Here is a 15155-nt window from a genome sequence, read left to right as displayed (position 1 = left end):
AGTAAGGGCTAAAAGGGGATTCCTTGTCCCTGTATTGCTGCAGGTGTATACATGGGGGGCTATGTTCATTCTACCCTCAATTCACCTCCTCCTCAGCCCACCCCCCACACCCCATCACCCTCTGCCAGTTACCTCTTCTTCAGGAAGTGAGACCATGGTGTCGAGCTGTCTGACTTAATCCCATAATTTTCCCTTTGACCATTTAAATTGATCTGCTACATTAACACCTACCCGACAATGGATTTCCTCACTGACAGCTTGCTGTTTCTTATTGGACCTCTTAACATCAAGGAACTCCACCAGTGGTCGGATAGTTATACCCTGCACAAAAGAAGGGGGGAGGAAAACCTTATAAAATTCAAGAATAATTTGTAACCTCCTAATACTTGATAACCAACAAAAGATACCCTGCCCCCAAGACTTAACGGAGCATAAGTAACATTTTGTTAATTTCTCCTTCCTCTTTAAAAGCTGGCATATTTTCAGAGGGCCATGTCCCAAAAGCTGCTACTACAAACAAAATGTGGACAGAACGCAAGAAACTGAAAATGTGATACTCTGTCAGGCTAAGAAAAGGAAAATCCTAAGAAATAATAAAGGCTCATCCAGTTCAGAGGAATCGTCTACTTGTCTTATTCACAGAAAACATTTCAATGATCCATTCATTAATCTGTTAAACAATCTGAATTGAGCTTTTACGGTGTCCATGTCAGAGAGATGGACAGTTAAGAACCTCAGCTTGAGTATGTCATAGTCTTGTGAGGAGAACGATACACACAAAACAGTTAACAAAGTAGAAGCAGGAAGAGAGGGATTCACAGAGAGCAGGTCAAGGAAGGCTTGTAGAAAGGTAACCCTGGATCTGAACTTACAAGATGTTGTGCTGCTGTGCTGACTTGTGTCTGACTCTGTGACTCCATGGACCATAGCTCACCAGGCTCCCCTGCCCATGGGGATTCTCCAGGCAAGAATACTGGAGTGGGTTGCCATTTCCTCCTCCCGGGGATATTCCTGACCCAGGAATCAAACCTGTGTCTCCTGCATTGGCAGGTAGATTCTTTACCACTGAGCCACCTGGGAAGCCCATTATATACATAATACTATATAAATACAAAATATATATGTATATAATTATATGCTCTCTGCATATGCATGAAATATATAATCCTACTTATGAAATGCACAAAACCTTTACAAAGAGAACTATAAATGTAATTAAAGGATACTGAAAATATTTGAGTTTTAAAAAGACACAATTCCTAGATAGCATTATGTAACACCATCATGATAACAATTTTATCTCAATGTATATGCAATACAATTCCAGTCACATGTTCCAAAGGACTTTAAACAGAACTTGAATATTTAGAAGTCAAGAAAATGTTCAAAATTAACCTGGAAGAGTAAATATAACCAGAAAAATTTAGACAAAAGAGAATGGTGGTGAACTTATAGCTTCCAAAATAAACTCTCAGCTAATATGTTTAAAATTATGTGATATGGATACTAAAATAGGCCAGGGTAAGGATGGGGTGAGAATGTGGGGGTCAAGCAGGATCCCCAAGTTACTTGCCTGGTTGACAGATGGCTGCTACCACTGGGCATGAAGAATTCATGGGGTCACTGGACTTGGGGAAGGGGTGAATATGTTAAAGGATGCTCCCTGACACGAATTTGATTGCTATTTCATCTCTCTGTGCATCTTAAAGTCTTTCCTTGGTGGCTCAGACAGTAAACAATCTGCCTGCAATGCTGGAGACCCAGGTTCGATCCCTGGGTCGAAGATCCCCTGGAGAAGGGAATGGTTACCCACTCCAGTATTATTGCCTAGGAAATCCCATGGATGGAGGAGCCTGGCGGGCTACAGACCACAGGGCTGCCCAGAATGGGACATGACTTTGCAACTAACACTTTCACTTGATAATATAAACTGTGAGACACAGATATTTTAAAGGAGGTCGTTAATTTTGTTCCATCAATCCAGCTTCAAGCATTTTTCATCTTTAATTTTCTAAAGCATGAATGATTTTAAGCAAATCTGGAATAAGACACACCTTGTGTTCTACCTGTATTTCCATCTGCCACTTTGAAATAACATAGGTGGTAATAACCATTTTTCAATCAACACATAATCTGCCATTTTTAACTTATGTGATTGAAAATAGGTATTAGCACATGGTTTGCAGTGATGGGTGATTTCATGAGTTTCAGATTCCATGAAGCCTCAAGGTTAATAATAGCTCTAGGGGAAAAAATCAACAAAGTCCATGCTATTTATAAAATGATATAGTGTGTTCTCAGTATACAAAGCGCTGTTTCATATGCTTTTACCTACCAGTATCCATTCAGTTAATAATAAGGCAGTATCTTATATTTATAACAATAAAGTATTGATGAGATGCAATGGAACATTGACACTGTCTTTTTTTTTACTCCCTCACTTAATTTTTTATTTTATATTGGAGTACAGCTGATTGTTGTTGTTGTTTTTCACTTGCTAAGTCATGTCCAACTCATTTGGATTCCATGGACTGCAGCACACCAAGCCTAGTGTGCTTCCCTGTCCTTCACTATCTCCCAAAGTTTGCTCAAACTCATGTCCATTGAGTCAGTGATGCCATCCAACCTCTGTGGGCCCCTTCTCCTCTTGCCGTCAGTCTTTCCCAGCATCGAGGTCTTTTCCAATGAGCTGGTTCTTCACATCAGGTGGCCAAAGTATTAGAGCTTCAAGCTTCAGCATCAGTCCTTCCAATGAATATTCAAGGTTGATTTCCTTTAGGATGGGCTGATTTGATCTTACAGTTCAAAGTGAAAATGAAAGTTGCTCAGCCATGTCTGACTCTTTGCGACCCATGGACTGTCATCAGTGGAATTCTCCAGGCCAGAATACTGGAGTAGGTAGCCTTTTCCTTCTCCAGGGGATCTTCCCAACCCAGTGATCCAAACCCAGGTCTGACGGGCTACAGGAGCCTGGCAGGCTACAGTCCATAAGGTCACAAAGAGTCGCACACAACTGAATCAACTTTGCATGCACTTAGCACACATATTCTAGTATTACATACAGTCTTTCTCTAGTTTTCACTAGTCTTCTGTAGGTGTTTATGTTTTCTTTTTTAATTAACAAATGAGTTAATTATCAAATGGGATGAATTTGTGTATGTTCATTTTATGTCTAGCCATGTGGGTTAAAAAATAAAGAAATCCCTTAGTTTTCCAACAAACCACTGAAAGACATATTTACAAAGCATAAGTTAAATTTTCATACTTTCATGCAGCTTTGGTGCAATAAACACAACACCCTAGAGCCAGGCCTGGCAGAGAGGGGTTATGCAGTGGCCCCAGGGAACATATCAGCGCAGTGAGGTTTATTTTTCCCCTGGGCTTCCCAGACGGCTCTAGTGGTAAAGAAACCACCTGCCAAAGTAGGAGACAAAGGAGACAGGATTTTGATCCCTGGGTGGGGAGATCCCCGGAGGAGGAAATAACAGCCCACTCCAGGGTTCTTGCCTGGAGAATCCCAAGGACAGAGGAGGCTGGTGGGCTACAGTCCATGGGGTCACAAAGAGTTGGACATGACTGAAGTGACTTAGCATGCACGCACGTGCCATCTCTGCTTTCTGCCCACCCTCAAACCCTCACTCTTCTCCCAGCAAAGTGGGAAAGAAAAAGGAACTGCTGTCTGATTAAATAAGGTGCATTCTTTGGGTTTGTTCTTTGGGAAGAATTTTCTTTTGTTTTCTTTGGAATTAAATTTTATAAAAAAAAAAAGGGGGGGTGCTGTGGCAGGGGTGAGTGGGTATGGCTTTATATTTCTTTGCTGATTTAGCAGAAAACTTCCAGAACAACTTGAAGAAACTGTTTTCATTCATTAAAAAATATTACTGTCATGCTATCCTGTATAAGGCTTTCTCACATTCCAAGTTTGATCAGAGATTCATAAATACAGTTGTACATACAGTGTTTACTTTAGAATAATAAATAAATCCTACTTACCCTATTTTAGGATGAGGTAAGTAGGGTGACAACCATAAAAGTATTCAAGGAGGAGCCTGTGAACTTGCAAATCCAGGTACCTCACAGTTCCAGACAATGACTTAACAGCCGGTTATGAAACCAGTCTACTATGGAGGCAAAAGGAGACTCCATTCTTGCAATTCCTGTCAACCGTGCTCCTTGATGGACTTCTAGTTAATAACTGAATGAATCTGCAGAATTGTGACAATCTGCTCTATAATTATAAGGACTAACCGAACAATAATTATTGGACTCTAAAATACATTGAAAGGAGTTGAGTTTTCCTTTTTTCAAATATCATTTTACTTAATGTTATGATGAAGACAGGGAAAATCCCCAGGTTGAACACTGGCATCAGATATTGTGTTTACATACATATTTCCTCTGTACTGCCTGGGAGGGAAGTTCCATGATTCAGATCTTACAGCAAAGCAAACAGAGGCTCATGGAGGCTGTTAGAACACCGACCCAGAACAGCTTTACTCCAAAACCTGCACTTTCCACTACTGGGCTCTAGCTCTTCTCAATCTGGATGATCATTTGAAAACCAGAGAGACCGCTTATATTGTCTATGTCATTACCAACCTCATTTAAATGAAACTGAATGTACACATACGAGCAATCAGAATTGTTTACTCATTCAATGTTCTGGGTCAGATGGTAAAGAGTCTGCTTGCAATTTGGGTTCAATCCCTGGGTCAGGAAGATCCTCTGGAGAAGGGAAAGGCAACCCACTCCAGTATTCTTGCCTGGAGAATCTCAGGGACAGAGGAGCCTGGCAGTCCATGGGGTCTCAAAGAGTCAGACACGGCTGAGCACAGCACAGCACAGTCGATTTACAATGTTGCGCTATTTTGGGGTATACAGCAGGGTGTTCCCATTATACATTTACATGTATCTATTCTTTTTCAGATTCTTTTCCCATATAGGTTATTACAGAGTGCTGAGTTCCTGTGTTGAGTAGCTCCTTATCGCTTATCTTATTTTATATACGTAGTAGTGTTTATACGTTAATTCTAAACTCCCAATTTATCGCTCCCACAATGAACTTATTTACAGACACACTGCTCTTTTTTAACTTGACACATTAAAAACTTTCTTAATCAGTGTTGACTACTGATATACATGGTGTTCATTCAAAGTGGATGCGCAGTCTTCTAACATGGGGAATCAAAACCTCACTTGTATCTTTTGGTTGAGCTCCAATTCCAAAAAATCCAAAATACCAACAGTGTAGTAATAACACCTTATATTAACCACCTATGCGCACACATTCAATGAGTCAACAGTATAAATTTATCATAACATTTTTCTTTTTCTTATTGATGTCGTTCTGATTGTAGAAGGGCAATTCTCCATCTGTCCAACCTATTCAATGGTATCTAAAATCTGAGCTTGCAATCTGTGTGTCCTCTCTCGGATTACATCTTTTTATTCAGCCTTTTTTATTTCATTTTACAAAGCCTCACCCATGGTGTTGGGGCAGGGGGCTGTTATTACACTGTGGATATTTGTGTAGATAATAAGAGCTGATAGATTCATCTCCAAACGACCCGGCTGCTACTTGCTCTAGACTGACACGGTTCTATTTTTATATTTGACACTCAGACATGACACCTTGAGCTCTGAGAGTGTGGAGAGGAGTCCGGAGCATTGACTCAGCCTGGCCAGGGCTTCCGGTGGGGCGTAAGGACAGAGCAGCAGGCTTGGGAAGAGGAGGAGAGTGACACCCTTGGTCTGACTTGTCCCCGTAACCACTCTGCCCTAAGCTGCTGTTTCAACATTAAAACACCCAAGGCAAAATGGATTCACTTTCTTTTTCAAATTCTTTTCCTATGTAGGCTGTTCTGTAATATTAAGCATCGTTTAGAAGGGAAGAGTTACATGCATAATGGAATCACTTTGCTGCACACCTGGAAACACACTGTTTAGCACAACACTGTAGCTCAACTATACTCTGATATAAAATAAAGAGTTACACACATGGATTTAATATATATTACCATATTTAAAGTAGGCAGCCAGTGGGAATTTGCTGTATGATGCAGGGAGCTCGAACCAGAGCTCTCTGACAGCCTAGAGGGTGGGATGGGGTGGGAGGTGGGAGGGAGGCTCACGAGGGAGGGGACATACGTATACCTATAGCTGATTCATGTTGATATATAGCAGAAAACAATGCAATATTGTAAAGCAGTCACCCTCCAATTAAAAATAATTTTTTTAAATGGATTCATTTCATAGCATCATCTCCCCACTACTCTGAGAGCAGCTACTTGGATGCTTGTGCCAAGGTTCCTGTAAACACAGTGTGAGAAGATGGAGACAGGGTCTCTGCTTCTCTCCACCCAGAGGCTCCATGCTGTCTCCCTGCATTTACAACGGGAGCTCTAACCAAACGCTGATGTCTGAACCCAATTAGTATGCTAATCAAATGAACTATACCTAACCATAACCTAGTAAAGACTATCTTCTCATGGGGGTCAGCAGAACCCCAAGGTTCTGAGCCTGTCTCTGGAGACAGGGTCCCCGGCCACCCCCAGCTTCCATCACTCACCAACTTGTGCCCTGATCAGCTCACTCTCCCTCTCTGAGCCTCAGCTTCCTCAGCTGGGGGAACCACTGGTCTCCTTCACCAGGGCTTGTCTGGAGGATGAAATGAGATCGTGCACCTAGAATAGCCCTTGTCTCAGTCGTGTCCGACTCTTTGCGACCCCATGAACCGCAGCACGCCAGGCCTCCCTGTCCATCACCAACTCCTGGAGTCCACCCAAACCCACGTCCATCGAGTCGGTGATGCCATCCAACCATCTCATCCTCTGTCGTCCCCTTCTCCTCCTGCCCTCAATCTTTCCCATGCCCAACACAACAAGGAAGAAGTCACTGGAAGGCACTGCATGGCAAAGATGCTGGTGACAAGGACCTTGGGGGACAGCGGCCATTTCTCCGCTCGGGGAAGGATCTCCCCAGGCTTCCTCTTTCCTTCCTCCCCAGGCCTCCTTAGGCTGAACAAACTACCGTCCACAGTGTTGGCAGGTGTGAGTGAGTGAAGGATGAACTGCTACATGGAGCGGTAACTAGAAGAAGAAACAGCAGGACATACAATACACTCACTCTGCACTGGCCACTCTAGCAGGTACTTTATTGCTTTATTTTTAAGGATTTTTTTTTTTTAACATGGACCATTTTTAAAGTCTTTATGAATCCGTTACAATATTGTTTCTGTTTTATGCTCTGGTTTTATGGCCGTGAGGCAGGTGGGATCTTAGCTCACTGACCAGGGATGGAACCCACATGTCCTGTACTGGAAGCCAGGAGTCTTAACCACTGAAGCACCAGAGAAGTCTCATAGGGACTTTTAGAGTTAAGACCAAACTGCTCTCGACCCCCCTGAGCCACCTTTTCCTGGCTGTGTAAACCTGGGGGAAGGTCTTCACCTGAGCTTCAGCGTCTCAGCTTCCCTGTATGTGAAATGAGAGCAAAGACCATGATTCCTCCCAGAGTGTGTGCCTTAGAAGAGTTATGAGGATTTAAAGAGCTAACATCAAAGGTGCTTACATCTGAGTCAGGCACCTAGAAAGCATTCTGTGACTACCTGGAAAATAAAATATTTTTTAAAAAATCAAACAAAACATCTCCTGGTGTTCTTACGGTGGGTGTCGCTCATCACTCTTCCTCGGTCCCCTCGCCTGCCTCGTCTCCTCCCAGGCTCTCAAGGTTGGGCTGCCCCAGAGCCCAGTTACTGGTCCTCTCTTGGTTTCCTCAATGGATTTTCACCCCCTCGGTGATCACTTCCAGCTTCCCAGCTATGGATCCCAGCCCTGTGCTGCTGACCCAGCTCCTTCCTGGACTCCAGGCTCAGGTATCATCACCCCCACCCGCAGGTCTCACAGCCCCCAGCCCCTCCCACCCCCCACCCGCAGCCCGCCTCTTCTCACGCGGGGCCAGTCGGTCCTTACGATAGTTCGGTCCCTCACGGCTCCTTTTCCTGCCACCCCACACTGAACCCATCAGGGGTCCTGCAGGTTCCACCTTCAGAAGTCAGGTGGAACCAGGACCCCAGCCCTTTCGCCTCCTGGCCGCCATCCTCCTGCTTTGTCTGCTGACTGGCTGCACTGCCCCCTCGCCCCCTTCCCCACCGTACCGGCTCATCCTCACTGACCCTCCCCACAGCAGCCAGTGGGATGCTCTTAAAAGCGAAGCACACCCACAGCCGCACCAAACGTCCCATGCTGCTTCCATTTCACCTGGAGCAGAGCCCATGTCCTGACACCGGCCCACCTGACCCCACATGACCCAGGACCCCAGACCCTCCCTCGCCTCCTGTGTCCCGCACTGCACTCCCCTCCAGCCACGTGGTCCACGACCACACTGCCTTCAGATCTTTGTCTTTAGCCCCCGTTGCCTGGAATGTCCTTCAGCTTAGTTAATCCCTTTACCTCCTGCAAACCTTTATTCAAATACCACGTTTTTCATTGTTGCCTTCTATGACTCTCCAATCGAGAATTATAACCCTGCTCCCCCTCCCCTGGCCTGAGCCCCACTGTTTCTTTCCTTTATATTTTTTTAATGATTATTTTTGACCGCACTGGGTCTTTGCTCCTTGCATGGGCCTTCTCTAGTTGCGGTGACAGGGGGCTACTCTCTAGTTAGAGTGCACAGGCTTCTCCATGCAGGATCATCTCTTGTTGTGGAACACAGGCTTCAGGGCATTCAGACTTCAGCAGCTGTGGCGCATGGGCTCAGCAGTTGTGGCCCCCAGGCTCTGGGGCTCAGGCTTAACAGTCGTGGAGCATGGGCGTGGCTGCTCTGTGGCGTGTGGGCTCTTCCTGGACCAGGGATCCAACCTGTGTGTCCTTCGTTAACAGACAGACTCTTTACCACTGAGCCACCTCCACCAGGGAAGACCCTACTGTTTCTTACAGTCCAGCTTCTTTCACCTTCTCATAGACTCCCATTGCCTCACCTACTAGACTGACTTTCACTGGAATAGAACCACCACAGGCTCACTCTTGGATTCTAAAAGCCCAGAGCTCTGTCTGGCACACAGCAGGAGCCCTAGGCATATTTTCTAAATGTCTGTGTTAGTCACTCAGTGGTGTCTGACTCTTTGCGACCCCATGGACTGTAGCCTACCAGACTGCTCTGTCCATGGAATTCTCTGGGCAAGAATACTAGAGTGGCTTGCCATTTCTGTCTCCAATTTTCTAAATGAATATCCACAACATAGAATCTCTTAAGAGCTGGATGATTAACATAAAGAAAAAGTTTCTCAGTTGTGCCTGCCTCTCTATGACCCCACGGACTATATAGTCCATAGAATTCTCCAGGCCAGAGTGGGTAGCCATTCCCTTTCCAGGGGATCTTCCCAACCCAGGGATTGAACCCAGGTCTCCCGCATTATTGGTGGATTCTTTACCAGATGAGCCACCAGGGAAGCCCAAAGTGAATGTCGCTCAGATGATTAACCTAAAGAGGTTGGTTAACTTGCAAAGTCAGGATCCTGACTCAGGCCCATGCCTTCCTACCACAGTCTCTGCCCCTCCCCATGTTAAACTTGCACTCACCCCTCCCTCCATTCCACGCACAGCTGTACAGTGAACCTACATCCCAGAGCTGCTGGAAGGTCATAGCACAGCTAGCGTTAACACACACCTTTACAAGGTCAACGAGGAAGACAAATGCCAAGCATTAGCAAGAGCAGTTAATAAGTTTCCAGGAGGAAGCTCAGCTCACACAGCTGTTTCCTTAAATAGTCATTCTTCTGTGCTGGCCAAGTGACCAAATTGGACTCTCTGAGACTGCTGCACAATCCAGTGACCTGATAAAATACTGTCTCTCTCCTGTCTTGATGACCAAAGCCTCAAGTTGTTGCTGTTGTTCAGCACTAAGTTATGTCCAACTCCCACAGACGATAGGCCTGGAGAATTCCATGGACTATCCATGGGGTCACAAAGAGTTGGACAGGACTGAGCAACTTTCATTTCTTCTTCATAGCCCTCCAGGCTCCTCTGTCCATGGGATTCTCCAAGTAAGAATACTGGAGGAGTGGGTTGCCACTTCCTCCTCCAGGGGAATGTTTCCAATCCAAGGATCGAATGCATCTCTCCTGCACTGGCAGGTGAGTTCTTTACCACTGAGCCACCAAAGCCTCAAGACACCTCAGCAACATGGCATCCTATGAGAGAAGTTCAGGATGACCCTCCAAGTGACCCTTTTTTCCTCCTGGTAAAAGGAGGGACTTCGCTGGGAGACAGAGCTCTACTCACCAGGATGAAGACGGTGAAGAATATGACCACGATTGCTGCTGTGATGAACAACTTCTTCCGGGGGAACACTGAGGATGGCAGGAGAAACACCAGTGCGAAGCAGATGGCCCCCCGGAGCCCCCCATAGGCAATGATGAACTGGTCCTTGAAGGTCAGGGGAATTGTCCGGAACCAGTTAATAACCTGAGTCAGGACGAAGACACCTGAGAAGGAAAACAAAACCGAAGGGAACGGAATGTGTCAGGCCAGGACACGGGAACAGGAAGATGAGTTTTCTGTTTCAGGGCAAAGTACAGTTAAGTCCCCAACACAGGAACTTGCAGGTTTCGAACTTTCAAAGATGTGAACGTTTGTTCCCATGTCTAACCATAAGCGAGCTCACTTGTCTGGCTTACACTGTGACTTGTCAAGTGCCTGCATCCTCTACAAGGGGCTGTGGTTTTGTACTTTGGTGTACAGCACTCTACAGACTGGGCTTCCCAGGTGGCTCAGTGGTTAAAAAAAAAAAACAAATCTGCCTGCCAGTGCAGGAGATGTGGGTTCAATCCCTGACTGGGAAGATCCCTTGGAGGAAGAAATGGCAACCCACTCCAGTATTCTTGCCTGGGAAATCCCATGGACAGAGGAGCCTGCCAGGCTACAGTCCATGCGGTCGCAAAGAGTCAGACACAACTGAGCGACTAAACAACAACAACTCTGTAGAGTACAGTTAGTATAATATCTTCATTTTAAGCCCAGGATCTCATCTATGATGAGATAAAAAGAGCTACCACCTAGAAGTTACAGGATCATTTTTTCAAGAGGGTACATAGAATTGAACACAGTAAGGAACCAGAACACGTGCAGTCAATGTCAGGCATGAGTGAGGTTGCAGCTCGCCCTTCGTCCCCTGTTGCTGACGGTCTTTCAGCTCTACCATCTCCCACCCCCTCTCCCTCCTCCAGGAAGCAACTCTTCGTGCCTGTTCACTCGATGCCAGCCCCTGGATGCCAGCTGCTGTACTGTTACTACTGTACTTTTCAAGGTAGAGTAAGATTAAAAATCTTTTCTTTATTTTTTGTGTTTGTTAGTTTTTCATTAGAACTGTTTGTGTGCAAAGTATCATAAACCTATTATAGGACAGTACTATATAGCCGATTGTGTTAGTTGGGTACCTAGGCTAACTTGGTCAGACTTACTGACAAATTGGACGTATGACCATGCTCTTTGAACCATATTAGTTCATACACAGAGGATCTACTGTATTCCAGAAGAAGCCCTTTCCTACCATCCTGGCTCACGTCACTGGATTCTGGGCCCTGTGTTGTTCCAAGACAGTGACTGAGAACATGGAGTCATAGACACCAAGAGAGGTTAATTCCACTTAAAGCAAAAGCCATAAAAATACTCCAGGAAGAAAAAAAAATATGTCAGGGTGCAGGGAAAGGAGGAGGAGGAGGACGTGGAGAATAAGGAGGAAGAGAAGGAGCTGGAGGAAGGAGAAAAGAAAGACAAGAACCTAAGATGAAGGGACGTAACAAGAGCAACCACAAGCAGAGGGAAAGAAGGAAGGACCAGTCCTTCAGTGCCAGACTCCCAGGCCCATGGAGGAGATGTGTGCTCATTACCCAGCGCCCTCCAGATCAGGCAGAAGGCCAGGGTGAAGCAGACAAAGGCCCAGTTCCACTCGTGGTTCTTCCCCACGGTGGACACGCCCATGAAGATGAAGATCAGGGTCTCGCTGACGCTGCTCAGCATCTTCATGAAGTACTTGATGGTCGTGTAGGATTTCTGAGACACGTTCTCTTCCACATACTTATTCATGGTCATCGCACAAGCCGTGATTCTGCAAGAAGAAATTAGCTTCTGTTTAAACAGGATAAATGGTCCCAATCAGAATAGGAGTCAGCAGGTAGCTGACGAGGCTGGCTCTACCCTTCTGCCCACCACTGCATCACTGACTGATTTCTGTAAGTGTCTGTAATTTGCATCCTTGTAAACCCTACTGTTTCTGGAAGTCTTCATCAATATCCAAGGCTCCAGCTTGGCTCTGCCCAGCTGTCTAGTCTCTGGATGTGGACATCAGTACAGCATCCAGGACAGCCAGCATCACAAATAAAACAAGCTCCTAATAAATTCAAAACCCATTATCTTCCTCTAACGCCAGTTCCATCTTCTTTTTTCCTCTAGTGCCACAACTGCTGCACTATGGCCTAAAATCCTAAATGTGAAACTGTGGTCACACTGGACTTCTCCTTGCACATCCTCAGTGCCCCTCACCATTTATCTGCTCACCAGTCATCTTCTGTCCCTCATCCTGCATCTCCGGGACCTACTTACTCATTGTGACTCTGATGCCCTACTTCTAGTTCTCATTTCTACTGGGTTAGCCCAAAAGTTTGTTCAAGTTTTTCCATTAACATCTCATGGAAATAATCTGAAAAAACTTTTGGACCAACCCAGTGCTTATCTACTATATTCACTTCTGGGAAATTCAAAATGTATTCATAGGCTCTGAAAATTCCAAAAGGAAGGAAACTGTTTTGTTTGTTTTCCCCACATTTCCAAAACTCTGGGCCCACAGAGCTCTTTATGCTCCTTTCTCTTGACCTCTATGTTTTTAACTTTCTATTTTGTGTTGGAGTATAGTTGATTAACATTGTGGTGTGAGTTTCAGGTGTACAGCAAAGTGATTCAGTTATACATATATGTGTATTTATTCTTTTTCAAATTCTTTTCCCATTTAGGTTGTTACATAATATTGTGCAGAGTTCCCTGTGTTACACAGTAGGTCCTTGTTAGTTGTATAGAATTTTTTAAAGTTTTTTATTGGAGTAAATAAAACATAAAGATGGCCAAGAGGCACATGAAAAGATGCTCAACATTACTAATTACTAGAGAAATGCAAATCCAAACTATAATCAAGTTATCATCTCACACCAATCAGAATGGATATCATCAAAAAATTTACAAACAATAAATGCTAGAGAGGGTGTGGACAAAAACGAACACTCCCACCCTGTCATTGGGAACGTAAATCAGAGCAGCCACTATGGACAACAGTGAGGAGGTTCCTCAACAAACTAACAATAGAGTGGCCGTATGATCCAGCAATCCCACTCCCAGGCATATGTCGAGAGAAAACCACAAATCAAAAAGATACACCTGAGTGTTCACTTCAGTACTATTTATAATAGCCAAGATGTGGAAGCAACCTAACTATCCAATCACTTTTATTTTTAATAATAAACCATCAGCTACAGAATCGAAGAACCCACCAGTGTCTCAACAGCAGAAAACACACCTGCCGGGTGGTGGGAGGGGGGTTCAGGGTTGGGAACTCATGTACACCTGTGGCGGATTCATGTCAATGTATGGCAAAACCAATACAGTATTGTAAAGTAAAAAATATATACAAAAAAAAAAAAAAAAACACCTGCCATCTCTAGGTCAGAAAGATTCTCTGGAGAATAGAACAGCAACCCACTCCAGTATTCTGCCTGGGAAATCCCATAGACAGAGGAGAATGGCAGACTGCAGTCCATAAGATTGCAAAGAGTAGGACACGCCTTAGCGACTAAATAACAATGGAGTATTGAAGCCCCTACTTGTCTCACACTAACCCTATTTCCCTCAGTCCCACTTGGATTTGGATTTTTTCTTATTATTCAAGAAGTGAGTTTTGAAAGGTTAAAGAAAGTTGTTTTGTGAGCATGTTATTTATTTCCCTCTGAGATCATGCTCATGTTCATTCACTGGGAAAAATATAAACCACACAGGTGAAAAGTAATCTTTAGTTCATTCAGGGAGCGATTTAACAAAAATTTCTATTCAGAAATTATTGAAAACTACGGCTTTGCTGTAGGAATTTAAAAAATACATGAATTTTACATGAATGTTCACAGGATCATTTTCCATTGCTTTGTGTCCTTAACATGACACCGAGTGAGGCTTCGGTCTGCCAGACAACCTCCCTGTAACTCAACACTGCCTCCGACCAGCACAGGTGCGATCCTCCAGGGTGAGAAACAGCCTCGGCAGGTACCAGGGACCCAGAGCCCACGGCGCCCTTGGCAGGGAAACGTGGGCATCTTTTCGATGTGGCTGCACTGCTCAGGCTGGGGACGAGTGTTGCAAGGGTCACTTTCTACCTGTCACGTACAGGTCAATGCACACGACCTCTCAAACAAAGGCCAGGAGGTACTTCACTGCAAACAGGGATCTTTCTTTGCCACACGGTACTCTAAGCCAGTCAAACCATCTCCCCTTCAATAACACCCTATGTACACAAAACTACAAATGAGCTTTGTTGTTTTTCAGTCGCTCAGTCGTATCTGACTCTTCGCAACCCCGTGGATTGCAGCACTAGTTTCCCTCCAATTAGGGAGGCACACACATGACACACCTAGACAGTGTAATAAAAAGGAGAGACACCATTCTGCTGACAAAGATCCCTACAGTCAAAGCTATGGTTTTTCCAGTACTCATGTACAGATGTGAGAGTTGGACCATAATGAAGGCTGAGCACAGAAGAATTGATGCTTTTGAACTGTGGTGCTGGAGTAAGCTCTTGAGAGTCCCTTGGACAGCAAGGAGCTCAAACCAGTCAATTGTAAAGGAAATCAACCCTGAGCACTCATTGGAAGGACTGATATGGAAGCTGAAGCGCCAATTCTTTTGCCACCTGATGCAAAGAGCCAAATCATTGGTAAAGACCCCGATGCTGGGCGAGATTGAAGGCAGGAGGAGAAGGGGGCAACAGAGGGTGAGATGTTTTGATAGCATCACTTATTCAATGGACATGAGTTTGAGCCAACTCTGGGAGATGGTGAAGAACAGGGAAGCCAAGTGTACTGCAGTCCATGGGGTCGCAGAGTCAGACATGACTTAGCAACT

The 15155-nt window shown here is 44.8% G+C and overlaps 1 protein-coding gene across 1 annotated transcript in view; it reads right to left on the bottom strand.

Moving 5' to 3' along the window:
- SLC9A2 (solute carrier family 9 member A2) overlaps nt 1–15155 on the bottom strand; it is an 88719-nt gene that overhangs the window by 23235 nt on the left and 50329 nt on the right. Inside the window, exons 4-6 of the mRNA XM_052648422.1 lie at nt 11888–12105; nt 10281–10483; nt 232–321 (exon numbers count right to left, since the gene is read on the bottom strand). Coding sequence (XP_052504382.1) covers nt 232–321; nt 10281–10483; nt 11888–12105 — 511 coding nt within the window. The remainder of the gene's footprint in view (nt 1–231; nt 322–10280; nt 10484–11887; nt 12106–15155) is intronic.

Source organism: Budorcas taxicolor, chromosome 11 (assembly GCF_023091745.1).
Source record: "Budorcas taxicolor isolate Tak-1 chromosome 11, Takin1.1, whole genome shotgun sequence".
NCBI classification, from domain to species: Eukaryota; Metazoa; Chordata; class Mammalia; order Artiodactyla; family Bovidae; genus Budorcas; species Budorcas taxicolor.
This window is presented reverse-complemented; position numbering and strand designations above follow the sequence as displayed.